General features: G+C 37.3%; 1 protein-coding gene across 2 annotated transcripts in view; it reads right to left on the reverse strand.

Annotated features, from left to right (window-relative positions):
- Positions 1-827: 827 nt before the first annotated feature.
- The window catches only part of LOC113181803 (C4b-binding protein alpha chain-like), a 29,670-nt gene continuing 12,196 nt past the window's right edge, over positions 828-18,301 (reverse strand). For both annotated transcript variants that reach the window (XM_026387475.2, XM_026387474.2), the window contains exons 5-11: positions 15,373-15,458; positions 15,021-15,215; positions 12,359-12,541; positions 5,668-5,850; positions 4,025-4,204; positions 2,624-2,799; positions 828-1,221 (exon numbers count right to left, since the gene is read on the reverse strand). In XM_026387475.2, the coding sequence (XP_026243260.2) occupies positions 1,048-1,221; positions 2,624-2,799; positions 4,025-4,204; positions 5,668-5,850; positions 12,359-12,541; positions 15,021-15,215; positions 15,373-15,458 (1,177 nt within the window). In that variant the 3' untranslated portion in view covers positions 828-1,047. The remainder of the gene's footprint in view (positions 1,222-2,623; positions 2,800-4,024; positions 4,205-5,667; positions 5,851-12,358; positions 12,542-15,020; positions 15,216-15,372; positions 15,459-18,301) is intronic.

Here is an 18,301-nt window from a genome sequence, read left to right on the forward strand (position 1 = left end):
TCTCCTCATGTGTGCAGTGGTTGCTCAAGAAACCATCTTATTATTAAGGCAAGTGGTGACCAAATAGGATGGAAGACTTGGGAACAGGAGGTGGCTGACCTGTGGGCGTCATACTTATCTGTCCTTTGGAGTTCCTTCCTGGGGTGGGAAGAAGGAGGTCAGACCCAGATGTAAATCCCCATTATGGAAGGCAATACTTGATGTGGTGGGAGTGAAAGAGGCCTCATGAGTTCAAGAAGAGTATGATTCCGTAAAGTGGTGGGGAGTAGATTCATTCTTGAATGAATCCTAAAAGTCAGATGTCACCATTATTGGCTGGGACAAGGACAAATGTGTGTTGACATTTAATCCTGCTCTGGAGGCCTGAGTGGAACTGTGGAGTTCAAGGTCATGTGGGTGTGAACCCAACTACATATTTCTTATGTCTACACAGTAAATAAAAACATTAAGTTGTGTAATTGTATTGTTTGGGACCCTCATTTATTATTATTGTAAATGACCACCAAGACAAAGTAGTTTTGATATACGAATATTTGTTTTCACGAATATTGGTGTCAAAGACATAGTAGGATTGCTAAGCTGAAGTGATCCACACTGAATTGAAAGGCAGCAAGTGAGCCAAGCACCTTTTTCAATCTCTTTTGGGAAAGATGTGCACATGTGGAGTCCAGGGACATGTGGGTATCAACCCAAGTGCATCTTTTTTACAGTCCATACAGTAAAAGTAAACGTATTAATTTTATGTAATAGGTTTGTTTACGATCTTCATTTCATGGAGTACTAAATGACCACAAAGACAAAATAGATTTTGACATGAAACTTTTTAATTGAAAATAAAATGTACTTTACATCCAGAAAAGCAAAATTCTAAGCCACAAGATGATCAATAATTCTGTAATCTCAAAGCTGTGAACTATCCCTTCTAGATGTTTATTACCATGAATATTGTTGCCAAAGTGACAAAAGAGTTGCTAAACTGAAAGGATCTGCGCGGCATTGAAGGCAGCGAGCCAGGTAGGCATATTCTTCTCCCTCCTCTGGGCAACATTATGGTGTTGTTTCTATACTAGTTTGTCTTTCCTTGTTTAGTTGTAGTTCTAGTAATTCAATCTCAAGGGATAGCTTAGATATTTCCAGGGCCATTTTCACATCTGCTGGGTTTGGGAGACACTGCAAGAGTTTTTTTCCTGTGTATACTTGATTGCACCCTTCCTGGAATTCCTGAAAGAGAGAGAGGTAGTGGGTGTGGTGGAGCCTCTTCTCTCCAAATCATGAAGGAGGTGCACCCTGAAGATGGAGGGCTCCAGACAAGGACCAAGACCAGCTTCAGATTTGTGGTTGACCAGAGAAAACCAGAAATCTGAAGCCCCCCAAAGTTTTCCTCAGATCATTGTCTGTTCTGAGATAGCTGCTCAGAAGACTTCCATGAGGGTTAGGGTACCCTGTTGACCACTCAGCAATAGAAGAGTATATTATATGATGTATAATATAGAAGAGTATATTATATGATGTAGAAATAGAAGAGTGTATTATATGATGTAGAAAAGTAAGCATCAGTACGAGACCAAACTAGATTTTCCACTTTTGCTGATAGACTGGATGTGCTTAAGGGGTAGTCTTCTGTGGTCAGTAAAAGCCCATTTTAGTGTTAGCAGCAAATCACAGCAGGGGATGCTGGGCAGCATCAGCCTGAGGGTCACAGCCAGCAAAACTGGATTCTTTTCTGCTATTACCAAGTGGCACAGTTGCAGTTCTCTGTGGCAGGCTATGCCTCCAGTGTCTCAGCAGACTACATCAGCTAACTACAGGTTTCTTTCCAGGTTCTTGTCTCACAAATTTGAAGACTGAAATCCACAGACAACAGAGGAAGGCAAGAGGGAAAGGAGTAGGATTTGTTTAAGAAGAAAAGAGAGAGCAGGACAAGAGAGGCCTCTATACCGGGCTGCCATTTAAATGTACTGGGTTAGGGATTTATATAGCTACTGGGGAGGAGCATCGATCGATCAATACCTATACTAATCAGGTCTTGGAAAAGTACCAGCCCTACTGGTTTGCTCCAAGATCTTCTAATCGGCTGTGCCCTTTCAGCCCTTAAGTTTGAACTTCCCTGTAACCTCCATTTGGGTTCACCCCTACCTCTGTGCATCAGGTCTTCAGGGGCTGTGTAGTAACTTCTGAAGGGCTAAGTCTAGGACCAAGCTCCTTGACCAACTTAAAGGTAGAAGAACCCACACAGATAGAAAAAAAAACACACTTAATTGGGGCCCATTAATTATTCTACTTTTTTCAGTACTATGCCACCCTGGCCTTCTTGCAGTGCATTTGGGGAAATTAAGTCAAAGAGGCTAGTTCCCCCTCATCCCAGAATTCTGTGTAAAGGCGAGAAGAGGCAGCAGGAGATAGCAGTTCTCTCATGGGCTCTGTTTATGTTGCTCTCAAGGAAGAACAGGAAAACTTACCACCTCTAAGGGTGCTTTAAGGAAAAAAGAGAAAGTTTGGTTGAAAGACTGAGAAATGAATCCTGAAAATCAAATGTCACCATCATTGTCGGGGAGAGAGCTTGGTGGGGACCACCATTTTTACAGTTTGATGGCACAGAATTTCCTTGAATTATGCCACTTACCCACTCACACTTGGGCACTGCCGGGTGCCAGGCTTTGTCCTCTGAGCAAGTGATCATTTGGCTACCCACCACTTTAAAGCCAGAGTCACAGTGAACAGTGATACTTTCCATTTCAAGATACTGATACTTATTCACAGACAGAGTCCCATTTGTAATCTCTGGTTTCTGACAGGTAGCTATAATGGAAACATATTTTTAGGCAATCTGTAAATCTAAGAAAAAACATGGCAATAGTCTAAGACAATAAGAATGAATTACATTTAGGAGCTGCTAATTGTTCTATATTTCATTTTGATAACAAAAATATTGGGCAAGGCGGTAGTAGTGTATGCCTATAATCCCAGTGGCTCAGGAGGCTGAGGCAGGAGGATTTTGAGTTCAAAGCCAACCTCAGCAAAAGTGAGGTGCTGAGCAACTCAGTGAGACCCTGTCTCTAAACAAAATAAAAAATAGGTCTGGGGATGTGGCTCAGTGGTCAAGTGCCTCTGAGTTCAATCCCTGGTAACAAAAAGAAAAAAATTATATATATTGGTTAACAGCTTTATTGAGCATGATGGTCTAAGCACTTTATGTGGCTATCTCAACTCTCACGATAATCCTCTAAAGTGAGTGCTGTTATCTGGGAGAAAGGTTAGATACTGAGAGGGTAAGGAACTTGTCCATGGTCATCACATTTTAAATAACATGACAGGATATTTTTTTAAAGGGGATGTGACTCCAGATTCTCAGCTAGCAGAGTAACTCTCACCCACAGACAGGATTGCTGCAAGATGCTAGGCATGGAGTTTTTCTTCTTTTATCCTGTGCCTCCTGTGTGCTATGGAGACAATGTTGCAAAATACATTCTAAATTATTATAAATATAGTATTATTGTTGTTGTATACATGTAAAAATCAGACCCAATCTTGATTTATCCTGTTCCAGATAGGTTGGCATGAGGAATCCCCTTCATACACACCATTTAATTATAGCAGGCAGCACTCTGCACATGACTCTGATGGAAATATCTGTCCATCCATTCAATTTGAAATTACCCTAGGAGAGCCTACATTTATGCTAAAACAAGTTTCCTTGAAGATTTTATAGAGCCTGCAGGTAATACTCCTTAAAATGTGATGCTCCTAGGACAGTTGTGGAAATGTTTACAAGAAACCAGGAATAGGGGCTACCTCAAGAAGGCTGAATTTTGTGACTGGGAGAAAGAAGTAGAGAGCAGGAATTTTTGTGTCCATTTTTTTATGCTTTTTGCATGGTGTACCACCTGCATATGTTAATTATTTAAAATAAATGAAATCAGATCAAGTGTTTTAGTGCTGCCTCTGAAGGGAACATCTTTGCTCTTGATCTTCTCCTAACAGTTCCACCAGCATTTGTCATGGGTTGAGGAGGGAGCTGAATTACCTTTGCACTGAGGAGGTTCAGGTGACCACTGAGAATAGGAGCAGGAGAGTTTTGCTTCTCCAACCAGTTGGTATCCTACATCGCATTCATACACAATCTCAGTTTTATATATATGAAAAGATGGTTTATGATGTCCGTGGGCAATGGTAGGTGGGAAATTGCAATTTTGATGGTGAGGCACTAAAGTAAGAGAGAGTAAGTGTGTGAGAGAGCACATCCCGGGATATGTGTGGTTTGTAGAAGGATTCACTCTGTCCTTCCATCTTCTCTGACACACTTTCTTTGAGGAACATGCCTTCCCCATACCAGCACAAGAGAATAATCTTTATCACCAGAGAATAAAATTTGTTGCTGCAATGAATCTGTACAATAAACTCTCAAACATAAACCTAATCTTCTACTAGCTTTAAACCCCCTACATAGCTCCTAACAACTTCCCTAGAATTTACAACCCTTAGTCCAGATGGCTCTGTAATGTCATTTCTTCACAAACCCATTGATCTGTTTCTAAAAACTGTAAAATTTCCTGCATCGGCTCTTCTTCCAGGTCTTCACTTTTATGAAGGCGAAAATAAAATAAAAATGTTTTTCTTCTGGTCTCATGTCAGTTTGGCTCCTAGATCCTATTTGAGAACTAAAAGGGTAGAGATGTATAGTGGGGTCTACACATAGGATTCTCTACATCCAACTAGAAGACCCATTCATAGCAATTAAAAGAGAAAAAGGGTGTGGCATTAGTACCGTGGTCATGGAATCACTACTCCAAACACATAGTAGATCACCCAGAACCTGCTGGCTTGTTAGAACATTGGGGTGGCCTGAAAGGCATCACTGAACAGGGATAGGCACCATCTTCCAGAATTCACTTTGAACCCAAGATCCATCTTTATATAGCGCCGGGTCCCCAGTTAAATAAATGCATGGAGTCCAGAAGCCAAGGGAGGGAAGGCATCAGCGGCCCAGCTTACTATTACTCTAAATGACCCACTTGCTTGAACATGTCTAACAGGGGAGAAAGTAATTTTCTCATTGATTTATAAGCTTTAACTAATGTCTGGCGTCTTTGGGGCTTCTAAAACCCTCTTGCTCAGGAGGAAAGAAAAAGAATCACAATCCTGACTGAGGTCATCGTTCCTAAGCATCAATAGTTAAGGCTATCAAACACAATGAGGGAAGGGAGGAATGTGTTTAGCACAGAGAGTGCCCCTCCATCAGGGAGAAGAAGGCATCTCACAGGGGATGACAGACTGACAGGAGAGCGTAGCCAGAGGATGGCTGTTGAGGCAGAAGAAAAAAGAAAGTTCAGGAAGGTTTAGGCAGGTCTTATTTTACAGATTAAGATATATACACATCAGAAATGAAGAAAAAGGAATGTAAACAAAGAAACAAAAAACAGTCATTGAGAAGTTCAATTTATCTATTAGATGTGATCTGTTTTTACTGAATCAAAAAAGAAAAGGAAATTGAGAAGGCCAAGAGCATTGGAACAACACAGGAGGGTCAGAGAGAAAGGGAAACCTGGATCCACTCCATGGAATGTGGGGCATATGATTCTTTTACCTAATTTTAAACCTTCTCATAATAATCTCCATCATAGTGATATAAAGGCACTCCCTAAATAACATGACTCTTTAAGTTCTTACCGTGGTCACATGATGGTGTTCGGGGACTCCATGTGCCATCTGATCCACATGTAGCTGAAAACTGTCGCCCATAACACGTGTATGAAAGTTGGTCTTTGTAGCCATAAGAACACTTGTTGGTAGGGTGGTATCTTTTAGGGTGAATGATTTTACCATTCGCCAGCTCTGGTACTGGGCAACATACTTATAAAAAATAAAAAGTGAAGATAACAGTTAATAAAAGCACCGTGAAGAAGCTCCTATGGCTAACAACCTCATTTCTACCTTTGAAGGATCTTAGTACTGAAGAGATGCTGGGGAAACAATAGAGACTCAAAATGTTCCAAGTATGTGTTCCCTGTCCCTGATTGCTAAAGAATTCTAATCCAGTCATTTCCCTCCAACAAAACATTCTCATTAGGAGCCTCCAAAGGAGAAGTTGTAACAAACCTGTGTGAAAAACATAAATTTTCAAAATTATTCAAGAACAACGACAAATAACATCCACTTACTGACTTCCCTGGGGTTACATCATAATTAAGAAGAAAGTTCTCAACAGTTTATATCCACCAGACAGTTCATCCATAGATATAAATTGATATTATTGCTTATGGCAATAAAAAAGAATTTTTTCTTTTCTGATGTAAAATTTTAAAAAATAGCTATTCAGATTCTTTCCTTTTAGAAATAATAATAACTGATACAGAGTTATAATTTTTCATTAATTAGTAGAAATAAGGACTTTAAATGGAACTGGAGCCAGGCACAGGTGCACACCGTAATTCCAGCACCTCTAAAATGACCTAATGCTATTAGATGGGTAGAAGGAGACATTTTCTCCATTTTTTTTTTTGTCAATTTCACTGAGATGCATAAAATAGCATCTACCTAACCTATCTGTGGGCCCCTCCCTGGTTCCCGCAAGTAGAGGCGGCACCTCTCCTACCAATGAAACTGGACAAAGTCTCCTTTGTATCCTCCTGAGGTAAGAATATTGGGCAAGGAATCAGGATCTGTCTTCTAGAGGCAGGTGAGGAGATCCAACTCTGTCTGCCTGCTGTCTTTTAAAATTAAAAGCAACTTCTCATTTCCCATTAACTGTTTTTCTGCATCTTGCATTTCCTCATACTGAGAGTAAAAACTGGAGGGAATCTTACTCTGGGGATGCCAAGGAAGCTAAGAAGGGAGATGCCCTCTATCCTGGCCTGATTCACTGGCGTGTTCTTTGTCTCATCACCTAAGTAAATCTGCATATGAATCTGCCTTTTGTCCAACTTTGCTGCCTTTTCCCCTTTAAATTTTTTTTATTTGTTCTAATTAGTTATACACGATAGCAAAATGCATTTCAATTCATTGTACACAAATGAGCACAGCTTTTCATTTCTCTGGTAGTATATGATGTAGGGTTGTTGCACCATATGTACAGTCATCCATGTACCTAGTGTAATGATATCCATCTCATTCCACCATCCTTCCTACCCTCATATCCCCTCCCCTCTCCTCCCTCCCTTTTGCCCAATCAAAGTTCTTCCATTCTTCTCATAGCCCCTCACACCCCATTATGGATCAGCATCCACTTATCAGGGAGAGCATTTGGCCTTTGTTTTTTTTGGGGGGAGGGGGATCGGTTTACTTCGCTTAACATGATATTCTCCACCTCCATCCATTTACCTTCAAATGCCATAATTTTATTCTCTTTTAATGCTGAGTAATATTGCATTGTGTCTACATACCACAGTTTCTTCACCTATTCATCTGTTGAAAGGCATCTAGGTTGGTTCCGCAGTTTAGCTATTGTGAATTGAGCTGCTATGAACACTGATGTGGCTGTGTCAACTTTCCTGGCCCTTAAGTTTTCCAAAGAGGGAAATTTGAAACAAAGGTATCTTCTATTTTCATTCAAAGCCAGCTTTGAATAAAACCGCTTTTCCTGCCAATATGACTCCAAATTTTGTGGAGGCATGAATGGAGGAGCAGTTCTATAGAATAACAGAATGGACACTGAAGGTATTGAGCGTGCCTATTGGCCTCCATTGTAGTGTCAGGCAATCTCTTAATGTGCAGACATGTTTTATTCTGTTCTGATGTTTTGTCTCATATCAGGCAATATCATCACAAACCATCTTTGTGTGTGTGTGTTTTACTGGGGACAGGTTGCTTCCAAACCCTCTCAGACTGCACAGTGCTACTAACTAAGCACAGATTAAGAAGCCACAGGGAAAATATGAAGTACATTGGAATTAAACTCAACACTACACAACAAGCCAACATCCCAGGTCATATCATTAAGGGAAAGTTGCTCACTAATAAGATTCTCACATAAAAGTGGAAAAGATATTCATCCCAACAGATGCATAAATCTCAACCCAGAAATACAAGAAATATGAAAACACAAGGCAATATTACTATTCCAAAAGATCCCTAGTAACTGAATCCAAAGATTGAAATGGATGAAATGTCACATAATTTGGAAGACTGATTGATAAAATGATCAGTGATTTTAAAATACAAATTAATAGCAGAATGAATTAAGGAAGACAATGCAAGATATGAAAGAATAATTCAATAAAGAGACAGATTCTGAAAAAGAACCAAATAGAAATCTTGGAAATGAAAAGCTCAAAAATCTCTACTGAGGAGCTGGAGATGTGGCTTAGTAGTAAAATGCTTGCCTGGCATGCATGAAGCCTTGGGTTCAAATCCCCAAGCACACACACACACACAAAAAAAAACCCCATCAACTGAAAGTCTTACAATAGACTAGATGAAGTAGAAAAAAGACTATCAGGGTTTAAAGACAAAGTGAATACACTGGCAAATTCAGATAAAAGTAAAGAAAAAATAAGAAACAGTGAATAGAACATATAGGTCCTGGGACAAAATTAAGACACCAAATATTCAAATCACAAGTTTAAAGGGAGAGAATAAAATTATAGGCTAATTGCATAGAAGACATAGTAGGTGAATTAACAGCATAAAATTTCTCAAATATAGGCAATATTGTTGACATCCAACTAGTAGAAGCATTTAGAACCTCATATGGAAAAGACATTCATCCCAACAGATGCATAATGATAGGAACTAGTGCACATTTTTCAATAATACCCCTGAACATAATTGGTCTGAATTCTCCAATTAAAAGACACAGACTAAACAAATGGATTTAAAAACAAGACCCAACTGTTTAATTTCTTAAAGAAACTCAATTAACTACCAAAAACATACAGACTGAAAGTGAGAGGATGGAGAATGGTATTTAAATCAAATAGAATCCAAAAGCAAACAGAAATAGCTACATTCATAGCTGAAAAAAAATAGACATCAAACCAAAATACGTCAAAAGAGACAAAGGAGTTCATTACATGTTGATAAAGATTATAATTCATCAAGAAGATAAAATGGTTTTAAATATATATGCATCAAATGTTAGAACATATAATTTTCTGAAAAAAAATTAATGAGCAATAAACAAACAAAGTAGAGAAATTCTCTCATTCAGACAACACCAGGAACTTTGTCATTAATGAACTTCACTAGACATTTTTTGGGCCTGAGCCCTGAGTCCTAGCCTCTTCCCTTTCCTGACATTGCTGATTCAAATGATATGGACAGATAATCCAAGTATCTACCAAGTTAGGTGTTTATTACATTTTATCTTCAAACATTTGAAATGGCATGTAGACTAAGGTCCTTTAGAAAGGGAAATCCAATGTATTTTTAGTATATTCACAGAATTGTGCACCATCATTACTATCTAATATCAGGACATTTTTACAAAAAAAAACATCTAATTAACAGTCACTCTCAAGTCCCACCTTTCACCAGGTTCTGTCAAACATGACTCTACTTTTCCTCTCAATGGATTTCCCTATTCTGAACATTTCAAATAAATGGTTCATACAATGTGGTGTGTGTGTGTGTGTGTGTGTGTGTGTGTGTGTGTGTCTTATTTTACTTTGAGTAAAGTTTTTAGTGTTCATCTATGTTGTGGCATGTGTCAGCCCTTCATTTTTATTGTCAAATAATATTCCATTGTATGAATGTGCCACTATTTATTCAGTTGATGAACACTTGGGTTGATTTGCTATGTTGAATAATGTTGTTCTGAACCTTCTTGTAAAATTTTTTTTGTATGTGTGAACATCTGTTTTCATTTCTCCTGGGTAGATACCCAAGAAAGTAATTTCTGGATCACATGGTAACTATATACTTAAAATTTTGGAGGAATTGTCAAAACTGTTTTCTAAAATGGCTGCACCAATTTGCACTCACACCAGTAGTATATGAGAGTTCTAATTCTTCCACAAATGTTAGTGAGAATGCCTATTTGTTTCCTGTAGCCATTCTAATGGATGTGAAGTGATAACTGTTGTTGCTAGAGAGAGAGGACCATTCTTACAAAAATAATAGAGAAAATTCTTTAGACTGAAAGCAAGTGACACCAGACAGTAATCTAAATCCATGCAGGAAAACAATGAGCACCCAAAAAGGTCAACAAAATTGTGTTGGTAATTATAAAGAACATATGAAATCATCTCTTGGTGTCCGAGAAGATTGGTTCTAAGACTCCCCGTGGGTACCCAAATCTGCAGATGCTCAAATCCCTAATATAAAATATTGTCCTATTTACATAAAACCTAAGAATTTCTTCCCGTATACTTAAAATAATTTTATCTCTTTCCTAGTTGTATACCTAGTACAATGTAAATACTGTTATATTGTATTGTTTAGGGAATACTAATAAGGAAAAAGGTCTGTACATGTTCAGTGCGGACAATTTTTTTTTTCAAATACTTTCAAGCCACAGTTGGTTGAATCCCTAGCTATGGAACCTGTAGATACAAAGGGTCAATTGTAATTGCATATTTCATCTTCTTTATTCTTTTAACTGATTTAAATGGCACTTGCATAAAATAATATATAAATAAGTGCATTATTAAGTCTATAACATACAGAAATGGAGTACATTAGACAATAACCCAAGGGTGGTAGGTGTGAACAAAGCTGCATTGGAGAATAAAAACAATACCAGGTGGTAACTTGAAGCCACAGGAAGAAAAGAAGAAATCCAAAAATGGCAAAGAAGATTAATGTAATAAATTCTATAAATATATACTTGTGTTCCTTTATTTTTCTCCTCTACCATCAAAAATATGAAGTGTAAAAAATTTTAATCAATAATTATAACAGTGTACTATAGGAATTCTAACAAATATAGACATGAAATATTTTGCTAGATTCTTGGCTAATGATATTCTCTTTCTACATTTTGAATATATCATCTCACTGTCATTTAGCCTTCACTATTCCTGATGAGAAGTCAGATGTAAATCTTATTGGGGTCATTGTATATGACATGTTTGTTTCTTCTGTTTTGCTATTTTCAATATTTTCTCTTTATCCTTGACTTCAACATTTTGACTATGACATGTGGATGCTGGAGCCTATTTAAGATAAACCTTTCCCAGCATAGGACTTTGGAAAATGCACAATGTTGAAGAGCTGCTAAATCTAGTCCACTCCAAATAACCTTCTACCTCCAGGACACTGGAAGAGATGGGAATTGCCATTGTCAGCCCACCAAAGCAGTTCTCCAAAGTGGTGATTTAGGGAGCTGAGAGCCGTTCTTAGTTCTAATGTAATGGCCCACCACTGTTTGTATCAAGTCTGTTTGTACAGAGTTGCTGAATAAATGATTCTCAATTGGTTGTAAATCCTTTGAACAATCTCTAAGAGACCTTGAGTGGTTTCCTTTGCTAATTTTTAAGAGCTTAATAAATACCACTCTGAGAAGTAGTCTAACTCCTAACACCACTGTTTCAGCAGTCCCCGGAGTAAGGCTTTTGACGTTTCAGTAAATCAAAACTAACAGCACAACGCATTAATGACTTTCTTACCAGTTTTATAATCTTTGGGCAAGTCATTTGATCTGTTTCCTCTTCTGTAAAATGAGGATAAGAGTGCCCATAACTGTTGGGAGGATTCATTAAACATAACTCTTATTATGCACTAAGACTACTACTTACTCTTATCACTATTTTTAAAATATATGTTTAATTAGTGTATTGTAAGTACACACAATAGTAGGATTTGTGAATATATATTTCTATATATGCACATATATAACAATATAATTTAGTCAATTTCATTCCCCTGTACCTCTCATCCTCCTTTCTAGTCCCTTTCCTCTGTGCTACTGGTCTCCCTCCTATTTCAGGATATCACTATTTATAATGATCCACATGAATTTAGAATTTCACAGAATCAGAATCAGCTCATTCATACAACACCTTTTTTTGCAAGTTAGAAAAGGTATCTTTCCTCAGGATACTTTATTGCTTATCTTTCAAAGTAATGATCATAATGTAATGACTTTGCTAAAATAAGATAAGTTTTCTACCAACTTAAAGAAGTGTTGAAATATATATAACCAATCCATCATGTTTACAATGTGAATGCTTCCCCTTCAGACTAGAACAGTCATGACCTGCACAAATATCTATGGCAGCCTTCTCTGGTGATGTAGGCATTGCAGAGTATACTATACTCATTTTTCTTTCCAACAAGAAAAAAAATGAAGAAAATTATTAATCTAAATTTAAATTTTTTTCTGGGATTCAAAATGAGTCTAGATATACAAGTATGCTCACAATGACATTTCTGGGTACCTTTAGATGCCAAACACTGAAATTCCTTCATGGTCCATACTTACTGGGCTCACAGATGGGAGGAGAAGTATTCCATTTTTTATTAGCTTCACAATGGATTGAACTGCTGCCTTTAAGGTTAAAACCTCTCTGGCAGCCAAACACTATAGAATCTTTGTAAGAATAGGTTGGTCCAAATCCAGAGATGATGATTCCATGTGGAACAACTGGTGCAGGACAGTTGATATCTAAAAAAAATCATGAGAAAAAAATCAAGCAGATTTTAAAGGTTAAACAGCAATAAGAATGTTACTGCTACTACTAATCCAGTTAGTAACACAAATACCTAATATGTCATATAGATACAAAGGAAATATTTTTAAATGAGTGTGTGTGTGCACGTGCATGTAATTTCAGCTTTTCAAAGCCTCAGTAAAATGAGGTCCCATCATACTAGTCCTTCTATGAGATGATCGTGAATAAGTCCTTCAATTTACTAATAAAGATTAGTTATAGGTAACTCAGAAGACATATATCTGTGAGGTCTAATTTTCTCAGATAATTTGGGTTGTAGGTCAGTGTAATGATCTGTAGGTCAGTGTAATAATCACCATAGTAATGATCTGGTGATGGTCATGAAGAGGTAGGTGGCCAGAGCTCCATGCCCCAACAAGCATAGTAAAGATCATCCCCCCCATCCCTCTCCTATCTCTAGTCAGTTATCCAAATCCTATCAATACAGACACATTACCTCCTCTATAATCCCTCAACTTCTCTCCAGGGCTGCAGCCACTGCTATAGTTGAAGCCACACTGACTGTATGGTTAAGCAGTCTTAGTTCGAAACACCACAGACTGAGTAATTCCTAAACAATAAAAATTCCTCATATCTGGAGACTGGGAAGCCCAAGACCTGGGCACTGACAGCCTTACTATCTGATAAGGGTTTTCGGTGTATTTCCAAAATGGTGACTTTTGTGCTGCATCCTCTCATGAAGAAAAGGACGAAGGTTGAGTCCTCATGTGACAAAAGATCTAAAAGGACCAGGGAGCTTCCTTTCCTCTCTTTTAAAATGGTACTAATCAGTTCCCAAAAGGCCCCATCTCTTAGTACCATTACACTGGGGCCTAAATTCCAATATGAAGTCGGATGAACACATTCAAATCATAATAAGTGCCTATTGGTCAACTTATGTCTCACTTCAAGTTATTGTCCATCCTTCAGGTAACAGTTATCTTTCTAAAATATAGAACACTTACTCTCCTGGTTCAAACCTTTTATCTCCCCTTCACCTTCATTCTGAATTCTTTTTTATTTTTATGATGAAGAGTATATTGAAAGAGGTGGGGAAAAGGAGCTTCCAGAAGATGGATTCAACATGTCTGAAAATATTTCAGTTATGTAAAGGGAAAACTTCAAGAGCAAGAATATATTATAAATAAAAGTCTTTCAACTAGATGGACAGATGAGTAAATCTTGTATTATTTGTACCCATGGGAGAGGTCTTCTTGAAAAATGCTTGTTTATAGAATATTCTGTAAAATAGAGTTGGCAACCTCCAGTGATTCTTCTTTTACCAAAACAATATCGTAAGAGTCCATGTATTTTCTAAAAGTTCATCTACTCTATCATTTAGATAACCAACCTTCAGAATGTGTTCAACATTGACTACCCCATCTGCCATTTTTAAATCTCCTTCAGACTCTCCCAGCAGAATTATGTTGCTGTTGTCTTTGAGTTGACTGAGATAGTCTGTATTCTTCAAGGCACCATCATGTTTGTCAAATACATGAATTAGTTCTTCTTTAAATCTTTTGATGACAACATTTTCATCAAAACACTACTTTGACATTCTTTAGAGCAAGACACAAGCTCCTTTATAATATGACCCCTGCTGACTTTTTCGGCCTCAGCTCCTGCCTTCTATGTATCTTACAGTCCTGACTCAGACACTTGAACTCTGTACTATCCTGCTCTCTCATCCCCAGGATTGATTGCATCTCGTACTGAGTAAGAATAATAAGTGATACTGTATAAGCACTGAATGGTTATGGAAGATGCCTTTGGTCAGCAAACTAACAATACCATATGATATCTCCCAGCTTGATTATCATTTTCTTTGTCTTGTTATACCTTCTGTATTTAGTAGGGTTTTTTTGTTCTATAGGCACATATTGTTGACATTGTAGGTGCTAACCAATATTTCTTGTTATATTTTCTGAAAAGACAAAAAGACTTCATGCCCTACTCCTCTGAGGCCAGGTAGTATTTGCACAACACCAGTTGTAAGGCCAATATGGAAAGTGATATGTGGTCACTTTGAGGCCAAAGCTCTAATAACCAGGATACAACTATATTCTTTCTTCCTCGGCTTAAGAGATTGTGAAAGCACATTTTGATAGGGGGTGCCATTGGATCAAAGTAACCAGAACTGTTGAGCTGGTTACTAAGCTAATGTATGGGCTACAGCGATCCTGAGGAGCCTCCTGGACATGCAATGGATTCCGAATGAATGAAGAAAAACTTTTACTTTACCAAACCAATGAGATACTGGTGTTGTTTGTGCTATATCCTAGTAGAGCATGCAGCAAGTATCTATTGATCAAATAAAGGACTGCCTCAGTGCAATCATTAGTTTCTTTGAATCATTTCATTTCCCCAATAAATTCAGCTTCCTTTTTCTTTAGGAAAAAAAAAAACAAACAATTTAAGGCTAAATTCACTTACTTTCACAAGTAGGAGGACTTGGGCTCCAGACGCCTACTGTTTTATTCTCTACCGTGCAGGAAATGGAAGCATTCCCTATGAGTGAGAAGTTGGGGTCACAGGTGTAGGTGACAGAGGAGCCATATGTAAAGAGGTCTTCATCGCTACCACTGTGCTTCCCATTGCTGATATCTGGAGGGGGTTCACATGTGACAACTGGGATAAGGGAATGAAGAGAAAGGAATATTCAGCAAGGCATCAGGACAAAGCTAAAATTCCTGCCAATTCATACCTCCCAAGAGGCAGTAAAAATGCATTATTATTCCATAACATAATTTAAGCTTATAGTCAAGTCAGAAATACCTTTACTTACTTAAACATACAGGGAAAGGGTCACTCCAGGCAACTCTCTTATCTTGGATTTCACAATAACTAGTGGTTGGACCCTTTAAGACAAATCTAGATAAGAAAAGATGGAAGACTTTAATGGAATTCTTCCTGTATGAAATTAAATTAGATAAAGGGATTTGAACAGAGAGAATCTGTTACTTAATATTAAAATAAATAAATAAAGTTTTCTTGGATATTCCCAGAGAATACTCCACTTGGTAAAATTTCATCACTGTGATGAGATGTGTGTGTTTATTCATTTGTTCTTTTATTCTTTAGTATTGAGTATTTAGTATCTATTAGGTATCAAGTCTGCAGTTCATCCAGAGCTTAAGTAGAACAACAAAAAGAATCATCTGAGTGAGTTCTATGGTTTTCTTTGAGAGTAAAACTCACCATCTCTGGTTTGCAGGATGCCTCTGACTTCAGATGTGTGGCTTTCTTTTCACACACTATCAACTCACTGCACACTACCCCCATTTTTATGGCTCTTGACAAGTCCTAATCTTTCTTCAACTTGACTTTCCTCTATGTCTTATGATAACAGGAGGAAAGGCATTTTTAGTGTGATTTTACATTGTAGCATCATCAAGAAATAAACCTCCAATGTGATGGAATCTTGAGGTCAATTCTTTAGCAGCCTAGGATAGCCCCTGGAATGGACTTAAAATAAAATGTATCTTTTAATAGAAACAAAATATAGCTAGAATTTAGCAATTACTTTAAAATTGCTTTTAAATGTAGTTTTTCTAATCAAGTGAAAACTACTGTTTCTGGTTATTTTGATAGGAGCAACTCAGTATTTCAATAGCACCTTAGTTCTCAATCTTTTCACTTTCCCTCTTGGTAGCCATATACAACAGGGCAAGCAGAAAGCAGGATGGAAATGAAACACCAACCAAAGTGAAATAACCACAGAAAGAAGATTAGAGAAAAAATAATAAATAGAGGTGACAAGCAAAGGAGAATCATTGCATGCTTTATTGGAGAGGAAAATAGCTATTTTTAAATTCATTTCAAGTAAATAATATTAAAATAACACTCTGATCTACATAGTAAAATTTCAAATCAGCAGCAAAAAAAAATTGAACCAATGGTCTTTATCAAAACAGCTAAGAAGAAAATTATTAGATTTCAAAGTTTAAGAATACCTTTGGATAGTAAATTTGCAAGGTGCGTAGAAGAGAAAGAAATTGAGGTCAGCATCTGAGTTTTCTACAGCATCATTTGCCACTAAAAAATATTGCTGCAGTACCTACAGGATATCCAAGAAATGAAAGTACTTTAATGCTAGGGATTGAACCTAGGGACACTCCCACTGAGCTAAGTCTCCAGCTCTGTGGTGTTGTTTTTTCCCCCCTGTGGTGTGTGTGTGTGTGTGTGTGTGTGTGTGTGTGTGTGTGTGTGTGTTTGGTTGAGTTTCTGTTTGCTTGCTTGTTTTGGTTTGGTTTTTGAGAGAGGAGCTCACCAAGTTACAGAGACTTGGCCTTTGAACTTGCGATCTTCCCACCTCAACCCCCCTAATTACTGGAATTACAGATTGCATGCCACTGTGTCTAGCTGGAAAGTACTTATATCCAGCCACACTATCTCTGAAGTGTCCATGCTTCTGATACACTAAAACCTACAATAGGTCAAGGAATAATTTGCACTTTTTGGGGGGTGGGGGTGGGGCACAGGTTATTTTGTTTCAGTTTTTAGGAAACCACTACAGGACCAACTCTAGACAATCAAGAGACAACAGGGGCAACTTTAGCCAAAAATGGAAACAAATCAAAACAAAATGGTAGTGAACATTGGATCAAAGACAAAATACAAGATGGGGCTAAGAGTTATTAAGTGAAATATAAATGTTATATGCTGAGACAGCAGTAGAATGCTAAAACTGTCAAAAATAAGAGATGAGGAAGAGAATAGAAGAAAAACACATTTCCTCATGGCCTCATCTCCAAGAGTTAGGAGTGAAATCAACCTGTAGACATATAATTGTATTTGACTCTAATGTTAAATACAAAATAAGTAATAAGATATATGAATAACAAATTTACTGGTAAAGACAGAAGGGGTAAGAAGGGAGGAGAGAATGCAAATTTATTGTTGCTTTCAAGTAATAAATTTAAACTGCCTCAAGATAAACTGGAATAATGATACATAAATATAAATTTATAAAGATAGCCACTAGATCCAAATTTCAAACCTTCCTAAATATCATATCTATATCTTTCCATATTTTAAATAACAAATAAATGTACACATGCCTACATACATATATCACCATACATGAAATAGTATGACAAAACCAAGTTTATAGGCATCACTCATATCAATAAATGTAATTGCGCTTCAGTATCTTACTGAAAGAAAAAATAGGTTTTAGTTTGAACTAAATTCAACTCTATGTTGCATACAGGAGACAAACCTATAAATATTTCAAACATGTTAAGGAAGGGCAAAGTAAATGCAAACCAAAAAAAGAGATAATAATTTTTAACATCCCATAGAACAGACATCAGAACTAAAATGATTAAATCATACAAAGACAGGTACTTTATAACTTTGAAGATTTTTTTCCTCATGTAGAGCAACATGAGCCAGCAGTTTGGGAAGCTGAGGAAAAAGGATCTTGAGTTCAAAGCCAGTCTCAGCAAAAGCAAGGTGCTAAGCAACTCAGTGAGATCCTTTCTCTAAATAAAATATAAAATTAATCTAGGGATGTGGCTCAGTGGTTGAGTGCCCCTGAGTCCAATCCATGCCCCCCCCCAAAAAAACCTCTATGTACCAAAATATATGGTAGCCATTTTAATAAACAAAAATACATGGGCTATAAGCAAAACAGTCAAGCTATGCTATTAATTATCATTAATTTACTTATACTATTATTTTATAATATAGTTACAAAAGTTATTAATTTA

This window comes from Urocitellus parryii, chromosome 9 (genome assembly GCF_045843805.1).
Source record: "Urocitellus parryii isolate mUroPar1 chromosome 9, mUroPar1.hap1, whole genome shotgun sequence".
Lineage (NCBI taxonomy): Eukaryota > Metazoa > Chordata > Mammalia > Rodentia > Sciuridae > Urocitellus > Urocitellus parryii.